The sequence below is a fragment of the Monodelphis domestica genome, chromosome 5, assembly GCF_027887165.1.
Source record: "Monodelphis domestica isolate mMonDom1 chromosome 5, mMonDom1.pri, whole genome shotgun sequence".
NCBI classification, from domain to species: Eukaryota; Metazoa; Chordata; class Mammalia; order Didelphimorphia; family Didelphidae; genus Monodelphis; species Monodelphis domestica.
This window is the reverse complement of record NC_077231.1, coordinates 117,962,582-117,988,750: the sequence shown is the minus strand read 5'-3', so window position 1 is coordinate 117,988,750 and position 26,169 is coordinate 117,962,582. Positions and strand designations below refer to the sequence as shown.

At 39.6% G+C, this 26,169-nt stretch overlaps 2 protein-coding genes across 6 annotated transcripts in view; one reads left to right on the top strand and one right to left on the bottom strand.

Annotated features, from left to right (window-relative positions):
- Nucleotides 1–319: 319 nt before the first annotated feature.
- CDKN1B (cyclin dependent kinase inhibitor 1B) lies at nt 320–5,685 on the bottom strand. Of its 3 annotated transcripts, XM_007503492.3 has the most exons (3): nt 4,877–5,685; nt 4,116–4,246; nt 456–1,745 (listed from the first exon to the last, which is right to left on the bottom strand). In XM_007503492.3, exons 1-2 carry the CDS (start codon nt 5,352–5,354, stop codon nt 4,125–4,127), a joined length of 600 nt encoding a protein of 199 aa, XP_007503554.1. In that variant the 5' UTR covers nt 5,355–5,685; the 3' UTR covers nt 456–1,745; nt 4,116–4,124. The 3 variants fall into 3 exon arrangements, with proteins under 3 accessions (XP_007503555.1, XP_007503554.1, NP_001265866.1); XM_007503493.3 differs by lacking the exon at nt 4,116–4,246 and having other exon boundaries at nt 320–1,745; NM_001278937.1 differs by lacking the exon at nt 456–1,745 and having other exon boundaries at nt 4,125–4,246; nt 4,877–5,354.
- The window catches only part of GPR19 (G protein-coupled receptor 19), a 65,105-nt gene continuing 44,612 nt past the window's right edge, over nt 5,677–26,169 (top strand). The window contains exon 1 of one of the 3 annotated variants that reach the window (XM_056799164.1): nt 5,677–5,806. The gene's annotated coding sequence lies outside the window, so the exon portion shown is untranslated. Of the gene's footprint in view, nt 5,807–6,001; nt 6,105–26,169 lie in introns of those variants that run through there. The other 2 variants (XM_056799163.1, XM_056799160.1) reach the window with 2 other exon arrangements.

Below are 26,169 nucleotides of genomic sequence, written 5' to 3'. Positions count from 1 at the left end.
TCAATCTTTTGACTTATAGAAGATTATCAGAAATCCTAACTTGGACTCTGTTTGTTTATATGATTCCAGGAGCTTATTTTATTTCAGAGATCTTGGCTATATGGCAGTAAGGAAAAGAACACTGGATTTGGCATCAGAGGCCCTGGAGAAAAATCTTAAGTTTTATTCTTTAGTACCTGTATGACTTTGGACAAATCTCTTATGTGGGCCCACTTCCTGATCTGCAAAATAAAAATTGCATCATGTGACTTCTAAGTTGTTTTTCCAGCTCTAAAACTGCGCGGTCTCTATAACTAAATGGAAAATAAAGACAAGTGTATTCTGATCAATATAACATTTATTCAAATCTGGCCCTGTATGTTGTAGATCCTTTGCTGATTCAAGGTGTGTGTTATTAAGGCCATTGCAGTATCAGGTGTAATAGCTCCAAGGAGCAACCACATCGGTACAACTCATTTAATAGCTATGGCAGTTTTATTGATTGATTGATTGATAGGGAACAATTACACATTACAAAAAAGTTATACTTGGCTCAGTAGGCAATTCTTTAAGCACAGCCATATTATTTAACAGAAGAAAAAAAATCCCTAAAGCCTACCCATCAGAGCATTTACAAATGCACAAAACATGCCACTTTGGCTTTTATATCTTCTAGATTTTAAAAAAAATCTTTTTTAACATAAATAAGTTAGTATAATTTTCTCAGTGTCTTTACAGAGTTATGTACACAGGTACACTTTTAAAAATGTTTCTTACACATACAGCAATTGTAGAAATACTGTTTAAAGATGCAGTATCCATTTCCCTCTTCCACCAGCAACCACTCAGATCCCATTTTCCCCTTCCCTCAAACACATCACATTCCTCTGGGTAAAATAGCCAGGAGAGAATGAGAAATTTAAAATTAAAATGCATTCCATTATTTTTTATCTTGAATCTCAAGATTCTTTTTTTTTTAAATACCCAAAGAGCATTATTTAAGCTTTGTTTACAAGCACAAAATGAAGGGACTGCATAGACAATTTTCTGGTTTATCTGATAAATACAGATTGCCAATTCTGATCATTCAGAACCCAATTTTTTTAACTGAATTCTGTGGATTGTTTGCTTAAGCCTTAATTAACTGGATAATTACTTCACTTTAAAGAGGTTTCCATTTTATAACCCTCCTTTGAAAAAAGCCTTTGCTCTAACATAATGGACACACCAGAGTTCCTGATTCTTAATAAGTATAATATAATAAACAGTAATCAACTGTTGACTGTTTTAATTGTTGCAATTAAAAAAAAAAGAAATATCAGATCTCACTGAAAGGGATATTACATCTTTAAAGAAAAAGCTTAACCACCACCCCCAACCCAAGGTTGCTTCTTTTCATGCAAGTCATTTATATTCTTGCTATATAATTTGAAGCAAGTTTTCCATTTTCTTCATATCTTAACCCACCCTACTGCCCCCCCTTCCCAAAGTTTATGTGCTACATAAAAGATAAAAACTATATACACAGGTAGTACAATGAAGCAAATAAGGAAAAACCTAATTGCATGATGCTACATCCAATGCTTTTAGAGGCACATCTTTTGAGAGTGCCTACAATTTTAGTGTTATTGTGTTGGTACTTTTCAGTGCTTATATAGGATATCCATTCCATAAAGTCATCGATATGTATTCTTAAATTTTAATTTATATCTTCCTTGTTTCATCACGCTCCGGTATATCCAGTGAACAAGGACACATTCTTAATTCTGCAAAACAAAAGATCAGGGGGAAAAAGAGCATCAAGGGCATTGATACAACTAATTCTAAGAGCAGCATAATAAATCACTGCACTTGGTAAAAAATTATCCTCTCCCTGTCTTGCTTACTCAATTGCCTGAAGTGGATGGATTATATACACAAGCTAATAATGACAGATAGATGAGTGATCTCTTTGGTCATTCAATCTTCCAAACTGAAACCTGTAAAGATTTTAAGTAGCAATGCTAATTTAGCTTAACCTCAATTGTGCATTTTATCCCACCACCACCCAGCCCACCTCCCATGCTATGAAGGTCTACTTTAGGGGATCTGGATTGATGGCAGGGGAGAGGGAAGAAAAGAAGAGAGAGATACAGAGAGACAAAACAAATCATGAGGGTGTAAAACAAAAACAAAAAGAAAAACCTCACCTTTGTTTGAAATATGCCTAAGAATAGAATGAGGAGGAACAGAATGAGAAGAAGCATGATATAGTAGACCTGGGAATCACAAAGATCAGGGTTTAAATTCTGTTGTGTATATTACTGAAATTCTCAGTACTCCAGACAACTCTTCATAAGACTAACTTACAGAGATGAGTTGTTGATCTACATTGGAAGGGGGGAATATTGAGAATTGTTCATATGGTTAGTGGCTCAACACACACACACAAAGTAACAGGATGCAAAATATATGTAGTGTAAGTAAATACATGAAAACTATATGAAATTATAGTTGTGGCCCTTCCACCTATTTCATGCAGTTAAATATGACCCTCTGCAATATTTTAAGGCCATCTCTTAAGGTGATAGAGGGAAATGTTTTAAAGTTCAAACTTATTTCTTATGATGGATATATATATACACACATACATATATGTATATCTATATCTATATATACAGTTCTTTTTTTTTTTAAGTTGCCAAAGTCCAAATGAACATTTCTAAGGATTCTTTGAATTTGGGAAATCCTGCTTGGCCGAATAAGACAAGATCAAAAATTTATCAGGATCTGATATATAAGACACATGGCAGAGACCTGGTAGCACTGCAAGTATTGACATCTGGTGAATTAGTCAAAAATTTTCACCTAATTTTCTCCACTATATAAAGAAGTTCTATAAAGCCATTTGTCAAAAAGCCCTGAAAGTGGGCGTTTTGCATTGTGTAAAGGTTATATGAATTTAATTTGTCTACAAATTATTGGAGTGACTTTTCCAGGTTTGTTTTTTAAATAAAAACACTCCCTCTGTTTTTAAAGTGTCCTATATCTCCATGTTGCATAGATTCATTTAACATTGAATCAATGTTTATTGTGCATCTATCATGTATAGGGAGAAATAAGACTCAATCTCTATTCATAAGCAATTTTCAATGACTAGTAGAATTAGCAGACCTAAAAAATGAATTCAGTCCCCCCCCCCCCTCCAAGCTCTGGGCACTGAATTATTCAATCTATCTGAACTGAGCAGATTCAGCATATTACTGAAAATCTCCACTCCCCTAGTACTAGGTAGACAGAGCCTTAGCTAGCCCTGATATTTATTATTCCTTTTCCCCTTCAAATTCCCAAATAGTGAGTTGTTCTAGCACAATTTGCATATACATGCTGACATATTCCAGATTGCTTACAGGGGGACAGAATTCATTAACTGTTACTTTGCAGCACTTCAGAAACACAGAAAAACTTTGTGGGTTAACTTGTAATGATTCTTTGTGTTCTTTTGCATAAATAGGTTTCCCTCACCCTCCAAAAACCCAGTGAAGTGGTGTGACACTAAAAGAATCAAAATAAATGAGTTGCACATGCCACTTCATCCACATTTCTAACTTCTTCCTTGAGTCACTGGTGCTTAGTTTATTCCCAGATGAAAAGATGCAACCATTTATTTCCCCTTTTTCCTTCTGGGTCTACACAATGTCTTTATTTGAAACCACTGAAAATGATAAGACTTTAAAACTCCTTTCCTGGGGCTGGGAATAGGGCTGACAAAATTCTCATCTTCCACTTAAGTTTTTGTGAGGGCTCATGTAAGTCCCTTTCACCAGGATAAGAAGTCCTCATCCAGGATGCTACCCTTCACTCTGGAGTAACTGCTTAATTTGTCTAAAGTAAAGGTCTGTCAGATGGAGAAAACCTGATGAAACTCGGCGACCCCTTTCCCCCACTCCATTCCTATTCTTTCAACCTCACAAAGTGTATGGGGCTGGGGGAGAGGAGGTGGGGGTGGCGGGAGGGAGCCCCAAATACCCTTAACAAACTAGCAAACTTCTTATCCATAAGTCGACTCATAAATAAAATGTGTTGGAGTTTGCACAGACTACCAGTTCCAGCAGGGCAGTTTGGTTTCATTTCTGAACCCTAGCTCAGCAACCCACCTAAGTAGTTTACGTTTGATGTCTTCTGAGACTGGGCTTCTTGGGCGTCTGCTCCACTGAACTAGCATTGGGAGAAGTGTCTGAAACCTCTTCTTCTTTAATGTTGGCTCTTTTGTTTTGAGGTGAGACATCTAGCAGGGAAGATTGCGGAGGGGAGGGAGGGAAGACAAGCAACAAATTTTATTAAAAGCATTAGCTAACAAAAGTTAGCCAAGAGGGGAAGGGGAGGGAGGGAAGAAGAATACTACCACCACCCACAATCCTGGGTCAATCGACGATTGTCTTAAAGTCCTGAAAATATTGTTGCAATTAACAAAGACCTCCTCCCAGGTCCCCAGTACCTAGCTAGGGATAATATAGCGCAATCTTTCACAGGGATATTTAGGAACATCCTAGCTTCAAGATAATAGTTTGGGTCACACCTATACCTTGTGAAGGCAGACTGGGGGAGGGGACAGGTGTTTTATGGAGGTGGTGGGTTTTAAGAGTTAAGTTTACAGATAAATTTTTACACTGACTGGCAAGAAACTCCCAATTAGTAGCCTTTAACTTCAAATGAAATGATAACTAGTTAGATGATAGATAGCACCGGAGCATAAGGTTAATAGCTTTCAGCTCCCGATGGAAAAGCCAAGAACTGCGCTGGTGTTCTCTAGACACAACTTCGGGGACGGACCTCCAGTAAAGTCAAGGAGTGGCCCAGACAGACCGAGTAAACAAGGGAGGGGTTTGTTTTATTTTAATTTTAAAGGAGCGATTACCATCCGTGGCCGGTCGTTTCCTCCTCTCTGTGCACTGGTCTGCCAAACTCGTCTGGCTTTCGGATGCACCCTCAGTTTTTTGATCTCTTAAGTGGGTGTCCTCTGAGATTCCCTGAGAAGCAATAAAAAACCCCGCTGGGCGCACTCCGTTAAGATCCCCGTTCTCCTGGACGGGACCCTGGCATCCCCCTTTGGGGTTCCGCGGGGGCCTGAAATAAAACTCGGGCAAACTGTCTTTCTCCACAGGTTGCCACTCATAACTCCCCTCCAAGGGCTTGTGATTCCGAAAGTCAAAGTTCCACTTGCGCTGGCAATCCTCCTCGATGTCCCTGCAATGCTTCTTTAAGTCCTGCGTTAAATCTTCATGGTTCACTGGGCCGAAGAGGTTGCGGCAAGCTGAGGGTTTGGGGTACTCCGCCGGCCTGCCTTCCATCCGCTCGAGGGTCGGGCTCCCATCAGAAATACGCACGTTTGACATCGTCCTCCCTCGTCTCCACTCAACTTTTAGAAACGACAACAACAAAAAATCCGAACACGTAGCCCCTTTTATATAGGTCCCGCGATTCCCGTTCGGGGCCAAGAGAAACAAACAACCACCAATAATTACACAAGCTTTAGGATCAGTGTTGGGTTTGGGGGAGGGGGCAGGGGGAAGCCCGGGAGAGCCAGCAGAAAAGTCTCCCAGCAGATCAAGTGTAAGGGAGAGAGGGAGGGAGGGACGAACCGAGGAAGGGAGGGAGAGAGAGGGAGGGGGGGAAGGAGAAATGGGGAGGGGAGGGGAGGGGAAGGGGGAAATTGGAAAAGCTAGTCCAAGACCAAGCCGGTACGAGCCTGTGGGTTTCCCAAACGGAGCCGCGGAGGAAACAAAAAACAAAACAAAAACACCTAGCTGATGTCAAAGTCGTGGTGTAAGAAGAGACTGGGAAAGGGGTAAGAGGGAGGAATATAAAAAGACACCCCGTAAAGAAGAGCACTTTTTTTTAGTTGCCCAATATGGCGGTGGAAGGGAGGCTGAAGAAGGAGAAAATGATTGACATTGCAAATCTATTTAAACAGAGGAGGGGACTCATTGGCTGTGGAGTTGGGAGCCACCCCGCGGAGGCTGGCTCGCCGGGCTTGGGCGCTTTGTTTTAAGGTAGTCCAGGCGCAGTTCTGCCAGACATCTCTTGGGGCTACCGAAATCCTGGGGATTTGCAAAACAGAAGAATGGGACTTGTGCGATCGCGAGGTATCGGGGTGGAGAGGGGACTGGGGGAGGAGGGTTCTGAAGGGAGCAACATCCTCAAGCCAGCGTCTGATAAATGAAAAGTCAAAAATACAAATACAAACTGGAAGTTAATGAAGTTAGGCGAGCTCAGCTATTCTCGCGGTTAGGGTCCTGTTCTTCCTAGTTTCACCGACTGGCGGAGGTAGCGGAGACCTCGGGAAGGAGGCTGGTCCCATTCAATCTGCCTCGTAACTGTACGATCTGTTCCTCCTGCTCCGTGTGGTACCCTCGCCAAGTTGGGCAGCGGAAGTCAGAAAACTTAAAGGGTGTGAAAGTTGCTTGCCAGAGTTGGCTGGGAAGGGAGGCGAAGGGGCTCGGAACTTGGGATAGGGAGCCAGCTTGGCGCTCACACTCCTCTGGGAAGCTCCGTAGCTTGCACGGACGTCTCCCTTCCAAAGCAGCCCGATAAGAAGCTGAGGGGCCAAGGGAATTAGGAAAGTAAACAAGAGTTAACTTTTTCCCAGGGAAGTCGTGGGTAGTGCAAGAGTAGAAGTTCGTGGATAGGAAAGATGAACAAAGGTAGGCATCCACATTAGATAAAAAGAGATCTAGGAAGAGAATCATCTGGAGCTAATCCCCAAGATCAAAGGCTTTGTTGCTCTCCTTACAAGAATTCAGGAAAAACCATGTTCCCATAAATGTAGAAAGCTGTTTCTGTCGCTTTAAATTCTTCAACTATTTTCCAGACTGTAGCAATTTCCTCCACCTGAGACCATCAATATCCTCTCCTCCATCAATTGTTCTCACATCTCTTCTCATTTTTCACTATCACTCCATTCACCCCCTCCACCCCCCCAAAAAAAAACCCAGGAAAAACATTTCAGATGCAAGGGAAATGATACCTGCAAATTAATGTAAGGCTTCCCATTGGACATATCTATTGGCATGATTATAAAACTACTCTGAACTAGAAATTATTTGAATACATTTCCAGTCTGTTATCTGTCCTCTGCAAGATTGAAGTTAAGAAACAACATTTTATTTCCTAGAATTTAAAATTCTAGGAAAATGGGGAAGAGGGAGGGAGGCCAGAGGCCAGATTTGACCCACAAAACTAGAGCTGGGCTTTAACTGCCTCCATTTCTTTATTTGGGCCAGAGTTAGAACATTTAATTATTATTAGAAGCTGGCTTCCTACAACTGTAGGGCAGCACCAGTTTATTGAGACTGCTTTGAAAGAGTTTGATGTGTAACTTGTGCCTAGTCCTGTGTGTTTGTTTGATTCTTGAAATTTACAGATGATCTGACCTGTGCTTTTCTTTCTTGAGGATGCTACTTGACTCCTCCTCCCTTCCTCCCCTTCCCAGGGATGTGTGTGGTGGGGAGAGGGAGGAAGTAGGGGGACATTGCTGTTGCTCTAGGAGGGAAAAGGTTGGCTGATTTTGGCTGGAGCATTGAATGTGGAGAGGTGGTTCTGTGGATGGCCTCCAAGATACTCTTGAGATATATTGGGATTCTGTGGATTATTACAGTCCAGCAGGTCAAGTAGAGGGGAAATGTCAAAGGAGCAATACAACTCCTAGAGAACAGGTGTTAGAAAGCAGTGGCAAGGGACAGAACAGGAGAGATTCTTTCCAATTTCTAAACATGTTAGATGTGTTTTTTTTTTATTCTGAATATTATATACAGCAACAAACCTGAACATTTCCTTATACAAAGAAAAACAGAAAAAAGGAGAATCAAATATTCATTTTTTAAAGTAAGTCATCATCCTAGTTCCAGAAGCAATTATAAATGTATGTCCTTTTAAACCACCTTCTGTACATTTTAAATTATTGACACTTTTCTTTATTTTTCTCCCTTTTTTGGAAGGCATTATTAACTCTAGTCCCATGCTGGCAAACCTATGGCACATGAGCCAAAGAGGTCATGCAGAGCACTCTGTGGACATGCCCTCCATCACTAGCCAGAGTTTGTTACTAGAAAGCCAGAGGGACTTGGACAAAGCTGATTCCTTTGCCCTCTCCACCATGCCTGATGACATTTTTTTCACATCACCCACTCCTCTGTCCAGTAGCTCAATGGGAACATTTACTTCCCTCCCCCTCTCTCCCTGGGTTGAGGAAATTCCTTATTTCTCTCATCCCTTTGTCCAACAACCCACCAGGAGAGCTTTCTCCCTCTCCTGTGTGGGGTAAGGGTTGGACAAGGCACTGCACATGATCTCTAAAAGGTTCACCATCACTGCTCTAGTCCTACCCCTCCACCTAACTCCTATTTCTCAATTAAAAAATAAAAATAAAAACAGCCCTTCTCATAATAAGTTAGAATAGTAACACAAATAGTTTACATCTTGGCTATGTCTGCAAATGTTATGTCCCATTCTGTTATCTTAAATCCATTCACCTCCCTGGCAAAAGGTAGAAAGCATGTTTCATCCTCCATCTTACAGGGTCAGAGTTGATCAAGTCCTTCAGAGTTATTTTTCTTTACAATTTTGTAGTCAGTTAAAAAAATAACCTTTAATTTCTGTCTTATTAACAACTGTAGGACAGAAAGGCAAGGGCTAAGCAAACAGGGGTAAGTGACTTTTATAGAGTCATACAATTAGGAAGTGTTTGAGGTCATATTTGAACCTAGATCCTCCTCCACGCCTGGATCTCTATTCATTGTGCCACCTAGCTACCCAATTTTGTAGTCAGTGTTGAAATTGCTCTCCTAGTCCTGCTAACTTTACTCTGCATCAGTTCGGAGTTCTTGTTAAGTTTCCTTGAATCTTTCCATATCATCATTTCCTATGACCCAGTAACATTCCATTATACATATAAACCATTTTTATTTAACCATTCTCCCAGCTGGTAGGTGTTCATTGATATCACACACACACACACAAAATGCTGCTATGAATATGTACATATAAATTCTAGCCTCTTATCTCTTCAGGATATATGCCTATTTGAGATATTTCTGATCAAAAGGTGACAGATATGTTTTTTAAAGAGTTTTCTATCTGTGTTGTCAGAGGATAGTCCATACTTTGTAAGTAGGAAGAAATTTCAGAGCCTTTTGTCTTGAGTTTATATGTCTTGACCAAAGACACATGTAAAACCCTGTGGAATTGTGCATCGGAGATGGGAGGGGGTTTGAGAGAGGAGAGGGAAAGAACATGCATCTTGCAACCATGGGAAAATGCTCTAAATTCATCAAATAAAATAAAATAAAAAGAAAGTGATGTTTCCAGTGAAGAAGACATTTTACTGAACCTAACAGGACCCAGTTTTGACAATGGGGAAAGAGATAGAAATTAGAAAGGTCAGCAGGATGGGGCTGATAGTCTGAGCCAACCCTGTTACCCATTGCTGCTTATAAATAAAAAATTTAAAAACCCTGAAGAAATCACCCCCAATGCAAGGTCATTTAAATCTTTTATGCCTGTCCCTTTTCTAAGGGTGGTAAATATATTTTAATTTTTATAATTCCTGTTAGTTTGTTCCTTTGGGAAATATCTTTGATAGCAGGTATATTAATATTTCTGTTGCTTCTTTGCTTTCTAAAATTACACTCTATTGTGTTTAGTCTCTGAAAGTTCAAATTAGTTTCATTCCACCTTAAGAAATTCTAACTGCTTGCAGAAAGGTTGTATCTGCAGGGGATCTCTATAAAATGGTTTTTTTTGGGTTGTTTTTTGTTGTTTTTTTTAGTCCAGGCACACACACACACATCTGTGTAGCCAATCCTGAGGAGCCAAGACCTCTGTTTTGGTAGCATAGAAGCCTTTTTAAAAAATACTCTTGAACTCCTAAGGGAAGGGGATCTGCAGTAATCAGAGTCTCTAAGAAGGAAAGAAAAGAGAAAACTTTGCAGAAAAACAGCCCAGAGTGACTTCTGTGCATCCCAAGGGCCCTCAAAGACCCTAGGTCCACACAGACTCAGCTCTCATCTGGGGGGCTAACTCCAAAGGAAGTATTATTGATTTTTGGCTCTTTACCCCCATTCTGGAGTTTTTAGCCTGGGAAAAAGCTTAAGAAATCTTAAGTGGAGCCCTTGGGGTCTCCTCAAACAGGCAACAGCATCCTCTAGTCCTATATAGTGTTTAATAGAAAACATAGGTATTGAGTATGGAGCAGTCTTTATTTCACTCTCTACATAAAATTCTTGAGATCAAAGGTTTCACTGGAACCCAAACACAGAAACATAAGGCACTCTAAACACCTTTTAGATTGCTTCACCCCCATGAAGGTAAAAATACTTTCTGGAGAACCCTTAACCAAAAAGCATTTCCCATTTGCAGTCTTAGTGGCAGACTGGAGTCCTTGAAATGGAGAGGCCAACTTTGGTGGATTGCTTGAGTTTAGGAGTTCTAAATTGCAGGATGACTAAAGCCAACTAAGTCCAACATCAGTATGGTGAGCCTTGGAAGCAAGGGATCAAAAGGCTTCCAGGGAAGGGGCAAGCTGGCCCAGGTGGAAATGGAGAAGGTCAAAGCTTCTGTGCTGATCAGCAGTGGGATTGGACTATGGGTCACTGCTCTACTTCAGATTGGTAGATAAGAATATATACTTACTTATATGCATATGTGTATATAGAGATATATATACATGTGTGTCTCTGTGTGCTCCCACCCACCCCTGCTTTGCATGGCCTTTGTCCTCTAATTAAGCTACAGGGTGATCCTCTATCTTTTCCAGCGCCCTTTCTAATGGATACTGTTAGGAAAATCTTCTCCCTCTGGGATAGATTTTTGTTTGCAGTATATATGCAAAAAACCAGCCACGTGACACAGGTTAAATGGAACTATTGTACTTGTAATAGCACTGGTAGATAATACAAATAACAAAACAATAAAATAATTCAGGGCACATGGTAATTAACAGATACATCATGCAGTTACATGCAAAACACACACTACATGAATAAAGATTAGCATTACTATGTGGCTGCTGGTTTAACCAATTCCCCAGTTTTGCTTGGAACATCATACGTTAATCTGGACATATGTCAGATATATCTACAGTAGCTCTCTTGTGACTTGTCTTATCTATTTGCCCCTACACCTGAATTAGTGGATGATCTGGGCTAATTTTATTTCTTATCATGGCTATGGTCTTGCATTCATAAATATGAATTTGTGAAGGATCTGGGTTGGTTATCATTATTACTAGGTTCTGTAGGGTGACTTTTTGCCCTGTGAGTCTGACTGGCTGAAATTTTAGGCAAGAAAAGTACTAGATCTGGGTTCATTCTTTCCCTGTTGTCAAAACTGGATCCTGTTAGGTTCAGTAAAATGTTTTCTTCACTGGAAACGTCACTTTCTTTTTATTTTATTTTATTTGATGAATTTAGAGCATTTTTCCATGGTTACAAGACTCATGCTCTTTCCCTCTCTTTCCTCAAACCCCCTCCCATCTCCAATGCACAATTCCACTGGGTTTTACATGTGTCTGGTCACGACCTATTGGAAGTGTCACTTTCTAAATCAGAACCTGTTTCTCACAATCTTTACAACTGGAGGGCAGTCTTTTATTTAGAATCCAATGGGATAAATGTCCATAACATATTTCTACTTACTCTTCATTGAGTCTAACTCTCCTGTGGACAGTAAATGGTTCTGATGAATTGTTTTTATAGGAACCCCACCAGGCTCTGAGGCTATTTTGTAAACAAGTGACACAATGTTTGGAGTACCTTCCATTGATCTGCTAATTTGTATGTTTCTTGAGCATGGAAGTTGGGCATCATACTATCTTTTGTTTTCTCAGAGGTCTTTTAGCTAAAGACAGTCAATTGATAGCTAATTCTCAGTCTAGAGATAATGCAGGTTGTGAGTATTTGCATCCTCTAACATACCAAAGCACAAGCTAATAAGTAGGTATGGCCTTCACCCAACATGGTATAAACCCTCTGGCACAATTGCTCATAGAGTCTTATACATACATGTACTAGAAATGCTACAGATTCACTCTGAGATTACTGTTCTGGTCTTTGGGTTCTTAGGATGTTCAGTAAAGTACAGTCAAAATATTCAGGATATGGGTTTTGTGAAATGGTATTCCTTATGGCAGTCAAAGTTAGCGTTTCATTGAGTGAAACTTGCCCCCCAAATCTCTACTCTGGTCAAAATGGATCTTTGCATAAAACCCATACATTGAGAAATACTTCTTTCACAATAGTTTAGCAAAATAGGAGATGCTTTCTGGGTCCTGCTCATGCATACCTGGTGAATGATCGTTCACCATATTCTTGCTGTCTCCTTCCAGAGATTAAGAAGCCAATACAGATAAATTCTGAAGGTTTGCTAGCTCTTATATTCACTTCTTAATGGCAAGATCTTAGGCTGATAGAATGAGTCTCTTACTAGTTCCAGAATTCTTTCCTTATCCACATGTCCAAAGTCATTATGCAGTTCTTTCCAGGTATGCTTTAGGCAGCACCAACCACTTGAATGCAGCTCAGCTCCTTGGATATCATTTATAACTTTCACTCCTCAGTGGCTTTTGGGGTGATAAGTTCTTTGAGACAAAGCATCCATGTCAATTTTAGTTTTCCCTGGTGTGTAAGGAATGCTCAATTCATAGTTGGCTACTGTTCCTACCCATCTCTAGCAAGCAGCTTAAAACTAGGCTCTGATCAGAATTTATCAGTGGATTGTTGTCAGTTTGTACTTAGTACAAACTCTATATGTAAACTCTTTGATCTTTTCAGTAAGAGCCAAGAAGTCCAATTTGTGGTTGGAAGGGTGAGTCTTGCTGTCTGTCAGTAAGTCCTCTATTGACAGATGAAATTAGTTTTTAGTGGCCATCACTCTCTTGGTACAGGACTATTCAAGTCCTCCAGGTTGGCATGCACGACAAAAGACTTCTCTGGATCTGTAGCACCATACACTGGAGTTTACAGAGGGCACTTAACTAACTTGATAGCTAGGTCAGATTTACCCATCTAGCAATCTCCAAATGGCTTGAAAGATTTTAGGAAACTGGTCATATTACTACAAAAATATATTATGTACAATGTAAAACTGGTTGGGGTTGTTTTTGACTTGAAAAACATTAATTAACAAGTGGGCTCAAAATCTACTGAAACCCTTTATTTAGGGTAGGGAATTGTTTCCAAGATTTTTAGATGAGTTTTTATGAGTGACAATTGCATTGTTTTTGGCAAGAGAGTTACATAATGATAGCAATATTTTCAAACATAAAAATATTCAAAATGCCTCAGCTAGAACATGAGTTTCTTTGGACAAGCAGTGACTTACTCATAGTTAAAATGTCACCTTTACCCTAAAGTGATTAATCTCTCTAATTTATTATTATATATCTGATTACATAAAGGGTTTGTTTTTTTTTTTTTAGAATCTGCTAAGTAGCATATTATTCAATAAATAAACATTTATCAAGTGCTTTGTCATCACAGAAAAGGTCATCAAATTTTAAACATTTATTTTGTAAAAAAAAAAAAGACTGTATATGACATCTTTAAATTTTACAGTTCTTTTCATTTTTTAGAACCCAGGGCCTTCCTTATCCAGGGTTGGCTAATTATGAAATATTGTAAAGATTTTACTCTTTAAAGGGATTCTTTTAATACAAATTAACCATATTGGGGACATCCTGTAGTACTTTGTATGCTTCTGCAATGGCTTGCTTAAAAATGATGCAGTGAATGAATTTCACATGTGATGTTCTCTCTTGGTTAGAATCCTGTGTCTAGTCCATTCAAATCACCCACTCCATCAGTGGCTCTTCCCATAGAGTTTTCTTGTGAAACATTGTTTATATTTGAGAAGTAATGTAGTGTTAAGAACATATCTTTTCTATTACATCTCTCCTTTAGCGGCTCCCCCCAAAAGGAGTTCTTCATGTGTTTTATTGTTGAAACAATATAGCAAATGCCAGAAACCTCAGAGACATGCTTGAAACAACTGGACTTTTGTCCAGCTTTATAGAAAACCTCACAAATGCTCATTTGAATACTTGCTTCTTCAAATCTTTGGCATTGTTTTCTGTGTTTTACAACAGTCCTGGCTGACAAAGGAACACATTTTGTTTCCTTACCATATTGTTTTCCTTATGTTATTGCCACCATTTTTACCAGAGCATGAAGAACAAGTGTTTCTGCAGTGGTATGGCTTTTTGTCTTTCATTGTTACTTAAGGAGCTTCCAGAGAGCTTTTAAAATACTTAGCATAGAAGGTATCAAAAAATTTTTAAGTACAAGACTGTTGCGTGACTTTAAATATTGCTGGAAATTTTGTAGAAGTTTGCTTTTGTGTTCCAGGTGCTTGATTTTCAAAATGTTTTGCTAATTGTTATGGCTTTCTACTTTAACTAGCTAGTATCTCAAAGACAATATGCACTTAAGGTAAAGCGTATCATTAATAATAGTATATGTAAGTCCATATTTCAAATAATCTTGATAGGTTTTTATTATATTGATTGAATCATTATTATTTTTTCTTTGGAACTTCAACTTAGCATAGAAGTATCAGCTCTCCTCTTGCTTGATCATGCTTATGTTATTAATGTTATCTTCAATTTATGGTTTCTTTTCAGAAATCTTTTAAAACTACTTATCCACTAGTTTAGTCAAAACTATATAATATATTGGGCAGCTAGGTAGTGCAGTGCATAGAGTGCTGGGCCTGAGGTTAGGAAGACTCATCTTCCCGAGTTCAAATGCATTCTCAAGATGCTTACTAGCTATGTGACCCTGGTCAAGTCACTCAATCCTGTTTGCCTCAGTTCCTCATCTGTAAAATGAGCTAGAAAAGGAAATGGAAAACCACTACAGTATCTTGACCAAGAAAACCTGAAATGGAGTCACGAAGAGTCAGGCACAACTGAAACAACTGATCAACAATATACTATAATCTGCAAATCCACTTAACTTGGCGAATGTAAATTGAAATAATTCACAATACACTACAATAAAATTGAGTGAAGTCACCATTGTGAACCCTTCAGCTTTGTGGAACTCTGATTCTTTCCTTATGATATCTTTCTTACTTATTACATGTGACATGACCATTAGGGGGCAATCAGTATCCAAGGGCACACAAGCTGGCTGAGGGCAGTGTAAAACTACATTTTAAATATTATTATCTTTCTTATCTTTAGAGGAGAAGAAAGCAAACTTTTAAAATTAAACTTTGCAATAAGCCAGAGCAAGTTAGTAATCATGATGGTTTTACCTTTAAAATGTTCTCTGGGGGGCAGACAGGATGGGCTTTCAAAGTAATAACTGGTGGCAAGCAATTAATTATCCTATTAATTTGATCTATAGAGCTTGCTAAGCAAGTGAATTTCAGTAGTGAAAAATAATTCCCACCAAAAAAGAAACTGAAGCAAGCCATGGTCTCAATCAGTGGCCCACAGAATAGAGCTCACTATCCCAATGACATCATTTAGGAGACCCGTGGGTGGTAGGAATGAGTTTTCCCAATGGCGCCTGTGCAGCCATATATCTGGATTGCTGTTATAACTACTTAGAAAACCTGAAATCCAACGTGAAAGGGAATACATATGGCACTTGCACAGACAGTAGGATACCATGGGAAGGGAAAGTATTGGGCAACAGGTATGATGCAGTAGTTTTTGAGACATGCACATCAGTTGGTTATAAAGGTGAGGGTGGGATGTGACCCATCATCTAATTGGTTGAAACTGTGTCCCTAAGGACCATCTTGTGTACTTCCTTAGGTACACCCACAGTCCATGGAGATGATGACCATTGCTGTCAAGAGGCTGGTGCTTAAATCATTAGGAATTCTTGATCTCTTGGGAACTTTAAAAATATACATAGAAAGACAATTCTCATGAATTCTATCTCTAACTCCAGTGAAGAAAAGAACACAGAAAGACAGAAGAATACATCCAGGGAATGTAAGTCTCAAAACTATTCTCAAGTTACCTGGCCAAGAATAGACCACTTGATATGTGCTGCTGCAAGTATTTTCTGCTGAGGGTGGGTTGCAGAGAAGTAGAAATTCTCTGCTCCTTCCTTTTCACTTGTAGCATTTCAATCTGAAGTCAAATGAAGAGAAAGCATAGGCAATGAAAAGAAATAAGCCATTTCACAACTCACTCTTCTAGGGTAAGGGGAAAGCATGATCTCTCTGACAAGTGTCATTCTAACAAACAATGGACCTAGAAGCAGCTTAATCAGAACCAATCAGAAATTTTCCCTGTATTCCTTCAGCAAGAAGCTAGAGTATCTTTCCACATCTATGGGAGGTGCCCTTCCAACAAAGGAGGTACCCATCCAAATCTCATCAAGTGGATTGGTAGAACTTATCAAATTGATCAGGGATTCCTCTGGTCGCATACTTAATACAAGTAAATCACAGAGGAGTCCTGCCTATGGTTCTAAGGGCCCATTCCCCAGCTCCTCTAAGCACTGAAATGAACAGTTCATCACCAACCCTTAACTTGGGGGGTGACCTAGAATATGTTGTTCACTGAAGCCTCAAGAAAAAGATGAAAGGAGCATAGTTATCTCCCAACTAAGCCTGACTTGAACCAGTTCCCTGGTAATTTTTAGGTTCTTTATTGGAACAAAATTCATACTACAGTTAACAAAAAGAGATTTGGTTTAGATTCAATTTGGCCTTAGACTGTAAACTTGAGGTTAGAGGCTGATTTGTCCTTCTCTTTGTATCCCCAATGCTTAGCAAAGTGCCTTTCACATAGTAGGCACTAATTTTTATTGATTGAGACTTATTTACCCATAGAAGGAGAATACTAATATAGGCATTGGGGACACCTATAATTGATCCTAATGAAAAAAAAAAACTCCCTTGCTTAAGATGCCCATTGTTTTCCACTAGCCAGTCATCAAAGAACAGGCCTAGAGTTCCTTATGGCTGTTTTGTACTAAGATTGACCAAAAGAGAATGCCAACAATCTCTCCCTTAGTTCCCTTAGCCAACCAAATACCCAGGATGGTCTCAAAAAAACTTTAAAGGGAAAACTAGACTAAGTTGCAGGGGGATAGGATAGTACAACTATACTCTCCCCATTATTGGTAGGGTTCTTCAAGTTTTCTTAAAGACTTAAATGACTTCAATCAGTAGATAGAATGTCTGACCTGGAGTCATGAAGATTCCTCTTCCTGAATTCAAATCCAGTCTCAGTCATTTACTAGCTCTGTGATCCTGGGCAAGTCATGTAAAACTGTTTGCCTCAGTTTCCTCATCTATAAAAAGGAGCTGGAGAAGGAAGTATCTTAAACACTTAAAATAGCATTCCAGTATCTTTGCCAAGAAAACATCAAATGAGATCACAGAGCTGAACATGCCTGAAAACAGCTGAACAACAAAGTAGAAAAAAGAGAACTAAAACAGAAATATGGAAAAATCAAAAGAACAAAGCAGCATAACAACTATCTGGAGGAGTGACTAAATCTAGGAGAGTCCCAGATCAATAACAACCACTGATTCTCATCACAGGTCAAGGAGAATTGTTCTGTACCACCCCAATTTAGTATTTCCTGTACCACCTAGAAGGTTTCTCTTCCTGGCTGTCCTATGGTATTGGGGGGTAGGGAGAGGTAGAAGAGAGAGACACAAAAATCTTTGCCCAATGAGAGGCCCCTGAGAGACTGCCCACCTTCGTTTGTGGGGGTTGGTTAGGCACTTCCAATTCTTCTTGGCAGAAAGCAAACCATCTCCCAACAATGCTACCTCTTGGTCATCCAAGCCCTCCTTGGAGAGTTGTACTAGTTGCAATGTAAAGAGGAAATCCTTTCTAGATTACAGAAAGCAATGGACTCAATGGATCTGCCTTTTGCTATTGTTCATGCCAGTGTTCAGTCTTCTGCCACTGGACCTTTTCCACTGCCACCATAGCTGGTATCCTTGCCTCTGCCTGCTCCTGATTGCTGCTCTCCTATTCCTTGGCATGAATGCTATCTGGGATGCTCATATTGTTCCCCTGCACTAGGGGCAGGACCAGTACTACTACTGAGACCAGAGTTCTATTGCCCTGTGCTTAGCAGGAGCACTTCAGGTACTATTCTGGGAGCTGGCTCTGACCTCATGCTGGGGGAAGGCCACAAAGCCACACAGAAATCCCCTTCTCCCCCCAGAAAGAGCAAGTGACACGTGTAGGTCAGTATGTGGGCTCTGTTTGCCATGAACAAACAGTATCTTATTTTCTTTAGGGTTGAGGAAATGCATCTGAGACCTGAGCTTTGCATTACTGGAGCCCCCTTACTGGAAGTTCCAGAGTTAGAACTCACTGTTCACAGTTCACAGTTCAGAGGCTAGAATGGAACTTTTTAAACCAACATAGCATCTCCACTGGTCCTCAGCTAATTAAACAGGGCTACAATTGACACAACTGGCCATATCCTCAATTACAACACTATCTCTAAGTCCTTGGGGAGAATTACTCATTGCTTTTTCAAGTGCCTTCCCCGACAGCTTGCAAAAAAGAGTCCTCACAAAAGCCATGGAGTAAAACTTGTGTTGGCTTCTTAAATTACAAATTAAAAAGGCAAAACCCAAGCAATTTCTTCAGTGTACTTATTAGATGATTCTATGCCTTGGTTTGCATTTTCTCACTATCATGAGAAGCCCTCCTTTAATTTAACATCTGGATATCTTTCTACAGGACCCTGGACCACAGTTTCATCTTTGTATAACTTCCAAAAAGTCATTCAAAACCAAATATTTCTCCCCCCATCCACATAAAAATATCCAAGGCAATTTGAAATTGCTGACTTAGCAATACAGAAGCATACAGTTCCTGCAAGAGCAAATTGGGACTAGTTCTCCTGAAATTGTCCTTTTCTAATAAAAAGGACATCTCTCTCTTCCCAGAATACAATTCTTCTAGGTTTCTCTGAAGATCAACTGAGTTCTGAAGGGCCTAAAGACTAGCTGAATGCAATTATTTTCTAGGTACAATTCTTTTCTTTTCTTTTTTAAAACCCTTATCTTGTATCTTAGAATCAGTGCTAAGTATCCATTCTAAGGCAGAAGAGCAGTAAGGGCTAAACAATTGGGATTAAATGACTTTCCTAGGGTCACACAGCTAGGAAAGGTTTGAAGCCAAATTTGAACCTAGGACCTGCTAGCTCTCTATCCATTGAACAACCTAGCTGCTCCTCAGGTACAATTCTTAAGGATATGGTCTCCATATGCATTCTCTCAAATATTTCAGGTATGGTGAGTGTCTCAGGGTGAATGACCGTTTTTCTAGAGGTATCCCCCAAATCACCACAAGTATGAAGACAAGTCTTTCTCATTGTCTTCAGAATTGATGACCCTCCTTTTTGAGGAACTCATTACATTCTAAACCCAGATGACTACACCACTCCTTCTAGACTAAGGGGGATGGTGGGGGGCAGTTCTCTGGTAGTTTAGTGTCCATATTGGAACAAAAGTAGGCACTCATACATCATTCAATAATTACCAAACTTAACCATAGTGGGAGAAGGATATTGAACTAGAATGGGCATTGAGGAAACCTCAGTTGGTTTCAGCAGATCAAAGCTGCCCATTGTTTTCCATCAGAGAGTAAGCCAGGAGCTCCATGTGGCTGTTTTTTACTCGAGTGTCAGGGAAGCCATGTCAGCAGTGAGACCTTACTTCCCTCAAGTCAACCAGATTTCCAGAATGGTCTTGTTACCTTTGAAGGAAAACTAGCCTCACTTGAACAGGGGAGGAGGAGTTAGGATTTTGTTCTTACCACATTCCATTTTAAGAACAACAGTAGCAAATTCAGTAGGCTTCACTTCATTGAGTCAATGGGGAACTTGCCAATTGTAATAGGTACATTGCCCTAGTACTTCTTTATATAAATATTAATGACATGATTAGATCATGCATTAATCACAGAAGTTCAGAGTTGCAAGAAACTTCAGTGGCCATCTAGTTGGTCCATCTCTTGAAATTGGATTCCTGCTACTATACACTTGACAAGAAATTATCCGGCATTTGTTTGAAGATCTCCTACCACCTCCCAAAGCAGAATAGTCCACTCTTAGATGGTTTTCATTATTAGGAAACTATGCTTTATGGCAAACCTAAATCTCCTCTGCAACTTCTGTCCATTCTTTATCATTCTGCCTTCTGACCCAGTCATAGCCCATCAAATTATTCTTTTACAGGTCAACCTTTCAAGTAAATGAAGACGGCTATCATATCTCCTCTGAGTCTTCTTTTCTCCAGGCTAAAAATTCCCAGTTCCTTCAGCTAATCCACATTTGGCATGGATTCAAGTTTTTTCACCATCTTAGTTTCCTTCTGTTTCTGCAGCTTATCAATGTGCCATATGGGAGAACAATGGACTCCAGGCTCAAGACACTGGCTTCTTCTGGGTAGTGAGTGGCTCATCTCTGACACTGTCCCTACTGCAAAGAAATTGTAAACTCCTATACAAAACTTAGATCTTGTTTGTATTTAGGATCTCCTGAAATATGAGTATGTAGGTTCCTTTTAGGAAAAGTATTCATTATACCATTTGGGTATCAAGTTGTGATAAAACCAGCATTTCCCTGATGCAACTTCTTTCTTCCTAGTCACAATCTGGGGAAATTTGAGCTAAAAGAAGACCTGATTGGCCTCTGCTTCTTGGAGGTAGCTTCCCTCATCTTCTACATTCATAAAATGGCCTAGCTATGTAGAGGCTTAGTCTGTCTGACTTAATGGGTACCTGGGACCACATGAATCACCTTGGCTGAGAGGCCAGCCCAATAGACCAGACACCTTTCCACATGAAGATGAGGGGGACCCCTTCCAGAGAAGCTAAATGCTACTGTATCCTTATTTCATATGACTGTTTTAGGGCAAAGTAAATCTCATTTGTAAAATGTCCAATGATTTATAAGTGCCTCATTTCATATTAATAGTGAGCCTGAACTGAGGGGTGCTGGCATTAAAGTCATGCCTTCAATACAAGTATAGGACAGTTGTTTATTTCCTTTTCAGATCTGCACTAGCAAAGCAGCTCACAAGGCCCAGATCTGCTGACCAGCCAAGGGGCGTGTGATAAGACAATTAGATTTCCAACTCCTTAAAAGAAGGGACTGTTTTGCTTTCTTTGTATCTCCAGTCCTGGCATGTAGTTGGCACTTAAAAAATGCTTGTGGATTTGACTTGATTTGTCCAACATCTGCCAGAATTCCCTTTCTTCTCAGTATTAGGCTAGTTTTTCTCTGATACGTGACAAAGCTGTTGCCTGGGACTTGATGGGGAGGTGACGGGGAGATTGGGATCAGACATCATACTATACTTCCCTAAATGCAGCTTTCAGGTTTACTCTAGCCATATTAACCTGGCTTCCTGATCATCCGAGGGAACAAAAAAGTCCCACCTATTTGTGGTCATGGTCCCCCAGATTTAGAAGATGTCACAATGTTAGCTAATGAATATTACATCATATCCTACTGACCAGATGGATTTCCATATGGAGGTAAGAGAGTAAGAGGACTGCATCCACTCAAGCTAAGTGCCGGAATATCTTTCTTTGTTTTGGCTAAGCAATTCTCTTTATTAATAGCTGAATGATATACCAGTGCCTCTTTTCATCCCAAAATTAAATCTGAAATAACAGAATACCAGCCTTGGTCTTTTCTGCCCTTTTGTTGTTAATGAAGCATTTCAGTCATATCTGACTCTTCATGACTCCATTTGGGGTTTTTGTGGCAAAGATAGCAGAATAGTTTGCCATTTCCTTCTCCAGCTCATTTTATAGATAAGGGAACTGAGGCCAATGGAATTAAGTGACTTGCCTAGGAATACATACCTAGTAAATATCTGGGACCACATTTGAACACAGAGGTCTTCTGGACACCAAACCTTGTGCTCTACCCACTGTACCCCCTACTTGCCCTCATTTCTGCCCTAACTTTCTTAAATTCTTCAGCTACAAGATATTTTGATGATCATCATAGTCTTTGAGAAGCATGCAAATAAGAAAGTCTCCCAGTGGGCAACTGGTACTAGTGCTCAAAACTTCCATTGCTAGAAATGTCCATTTTCCAGGATTGTTGGAAATATTCGTTTCTCAGAATTCTTAGTTGCTGATCTGAACTCAGGGAATGAAACAAAAAGCTAGAAGACAGCTGGGGGCTTGAAGTCTATTTTCAGACCTGCTTAAGTAAGTCTCTGTTACCTCTGAGGAGGAGAGATTGGAAAGCCAACACCTCTCTTTTACTTCCATGGAATTCCAAAGAAGAGAAGTACTGGAATACTTGGAAAAAGTCCTAAAAGAAAAAGATAGAGCCATTTTCCCTTCAGCTCTTTCTACAGGGTTGGGGTGTAGAAATTCCTTCCTAAGAGTTTCCATCTTTCTTGACTCTGTTTCTAATCATCTTTGAAATAGCCCTATTCGCTTTGGGCACCACTTAGGAGTTTAGTGTCTCATCCTGGCCAATCACCTGCCCCTCCTAAGAAAGGGGGTTAGAAAAAATGTCCAATTCCATTGAAAATGCCACTGATTAGCAAATCAGGAGTGCCTCTCATCTTTTGTCTTAAGCTATGCAGCTCAGCACTGAATATCATAAATGTGGTCTGGCCAAGACAGAATTGAAAGGCTGTGGGACAAGACCAGGTCAAGTTCATGTTCTTTCCACTAATAACACTGTCTTTTAAATGGTACTTTCTCATATGTTCTTATACGATCCGCACAACAACCCAATTAGCTAGGTATTATTTTTCTATTAGATATGTAGTAAGTTTAAATGACCTGTCCATTCCTAAATCTTAGTTCAGTTATTAATATTCCCAAGAGAAGATGAAGTGAACTGATAGTTTCCTAAGTTTATTTCAATTATAATACTTTGGTTTCTTTACTATTCCCAAAAAAGTTTGTCAAAAAAGGAGTGTTTCACCTGGCTGGAAAGAGCAAAGAGCATATTTATGGGTATTTGCCATTCTAAATTCTAAGCTTTCAAGTATTTAAAGCTTAAAACAGCTCTAAAACTTTTGGGATGTCCTATATTTTGAACTCACAAGTGTTCTAGCACTTCAAGTCCTTTGTCAATGAATTTCTATCTATAAATCATGTCAGACTAATCTTTCTCCTGATGTACTTGTGTCCCAGCCCCATTCATCCAGCTTCATCCACTTAGCTGTTGCAAACAATATGCCCTTACTACTTCCTCCTGAAATTTCACCTGTGTTCTATTCAGTCTTATTTTTCCTATAATTTGCCTGTCTTAGCCCATCCTATGGTGCCCTTTGGAATCCCTTCTCCAGCCATTCACAGGCCCTGATACTAAGCACAGAAGGTCTTTGAAAGACATCTGATGTATTGAAATAACATCAGACTAGATAGTTGTTGCAATTGTCAGGGAGATTTTGTTATATCCTCTGATTCCTACATAAAAGCATTGAATTAGCTCTTCTAGAAATTGGTATATGGAATTCTAACTGAACCTCCTGAGAAAGAACACTTTAGGCAAGAAGGCCTTAGCTTCTATCTCCACTTAGCAGAGGACCTTCTCAGCTTCCAAACGTCTGAAGGGTATTGGACCTCCTTACGTTTCCATCAATGTACTAGCAGTTTCCCTGAATCACCCAGCAGTAGTGTCTGCATCAGGAGCCAAGGTTAGATGGCCACAGATTCATCATCTATAAGGGGAAAGTTCTGAGCATCTCATGAGTGAGAGAAAATTACTTCTAGCAAACAAGTGGTATTTTCTGTGTTACCTCGTTACCAAATATATTTTCTAAGCTTAAGCCCACTTTTCCTTGGAATCTATATGCCTTTTGGGAAAATGTGCCACAGACTTTGGTGGAATCTATTTCATACCACTATTGTTATTATACAACTTTAGTAAATATACCCTTTCAGAAAGTAACTTTATGCTACCTAACAAAATGATACTCAGTTGATAATCTTGTTAGAAAACACCCTGGTGAGGGCTCAGACCAATGGCATTGGATAATCACCCTCTGAACCCTTGGGGCTATGTTTATAATTCCAAAAGGGAGATATGGTAGCCAAGCTCTAAGGACAAGGCTGATCAGTAAGAGTAGAAGTTGAGTTAAAGGTGCCCTAGAGCATATACAGACTGCATTATACTTCTAACTTTTCCATGGTCATTTACATTAAAGCTACTCTTCAGTCATCTCTATTCCCCTAATCCATTGCCCCATTCTAGCTTCATTTACTTTCTACTTAACCTTGACTCTGTTCTCTTTCATTTTTTAAAATGATTTTTAAAATTCAGAACTTTAAAAAAGAGCATTTCTGTACACATAGACCACAAAAGAGGATATTATATGTAACTATGAATCTCCATTTCATACAGCTTATTTTTTAAGGTATATAATAAATTATATGCATTACTTTCAGACCTCTCCTGCTTGACTGTGCTTCCTTTCTTCTATGTGTCTACAAAACTGTTTCAATGGCCCTCTTTTTTGGAGGGGCACCACTTCTAGTTTTTCAGGGAGTACATTGATTCTTACATTTTTTCTCCTTGACTTATTTTTCAGGTGAATTAAAAAAATAAAAATCTTACATTTTCTTCTATTTTTTCTAACATTTTGTATTATTCTTTGTATCATAGAGTCATTGATTTCTTTTTTTTATTATATTTCCAGGGAATCCATTTCCTGGATGCTTGCCATGTTCTCTTCTAAGCTATGTGTTTTCTTTCCAATTCTTTCCTATGCCATTTTTATTTCATTTTTTAAGTCTCATGCTTCATTTTTTGTAGATATTTGTGTAGTTCTGGTGGAAAGTTCATTTTTTCCTTCAAACCTCTACTTGTAGATATTACAGTTTATTTTTTCTTTGTGGGGAATCTATAGATTTGTGATAATTTTTTCTACTCTTTTTTTTTTTCAAACCTTTACCTTCTGTCTTGAGGTCAATACTGTGTATTGGTTCCAAGGCAGAAGAGTGAGGGCTAGGCAATGGGGGATAAGTGGCTTGCCCAGGGTCACATAGCTGGGAAGTGTCTGAGGCTAGATTTGAACCCAGGATCTCTAGGCCTGGCTCTCAATCCATTAAGTTACCCAGCTGCCCCCAATTTTTTCTACTCTGCAGTGTTTTCTTTGTTTTATTCTTCTCTCCAACTTTAGTTACCAAACTGGGGCTCTGTAACATGGTTGGGCTCTGCCCATTCTTGTGCTCTAAATGTGATGGTCCTGGGTCACCTGGGTTCTTGAGCTGACCCTTACTTCCCACAGTTGTCCCCTCCTCTAGTATTAAAGCTTAAAGTGCTAAATCTTCAAAGCTCTCTCTGGCACTTCAGAACAATGTGCTAGAGACCTCAGATCTCCTGGGCCTGAGATAGCCCATCCTGAGCCCTACCTTGCTGTGTACTCAGTGCTGTTCCATAGTACTTCCAAGGTTCCAGTCCTGGTTTCTGATTACCTAATTCACAGAACCTACAGGCTATTCATATCTCTGACAGTCTCTGGTTGGTTCTACAAGGCTATGATGTGCTTAGACCCCCTTTCCTATTTTCCATAGAGATCCAGCTGATTTCTTGTGAAGTTCTAGGGTTATATACCGTAGTTTCTCATTAGATTTCTTGATCATTAGTAGATCGAATACAAACTTCAAGATGTTGCTGGTTGAGATATGTAGAAACTGGTGATCAGCTTCATCTTCAGGGAGCCATATTGGCCAGGTGTTCCTCATGCTCTGCTCCATTACACTCTCATCCTAAAATCCTCCCCCTCCTTTACTAAACTCTATCTTTCTTAACCTTCTCTGTTCTCTTCTTCTTTTTCTTCCCCTCTTCTCCTTTTGCCACTTCCCTTCCCACTCCTTTGGTTCACACTATTCTTGTAATGTTCTTCCTCCTCTCTGTCAATCAAATCCCTCTCCAGTTTTTTGTCACCTCACCTCTTCCATGAAACTTTCCCTGATCCCCTCTGTTGGTGCCAACTTTCTACCCCATGAACTCCACAAACTTTTCCCTAATTCATTCATTATGTAATATCATATATTCCAGCTTATCCACATTTGTGTCCCATTACCTTTGAGTCCCTAACCTCTGTGAAGAGATGAGGCTTATACAGATTTTATTTCACTCTATATTTGGCAAGTGGGAGGTGCTTCTCAAACATTGAATAAAGCAATGGATAAATATTTGAAAGAGAAAGAGGAACATTAAGCTAACT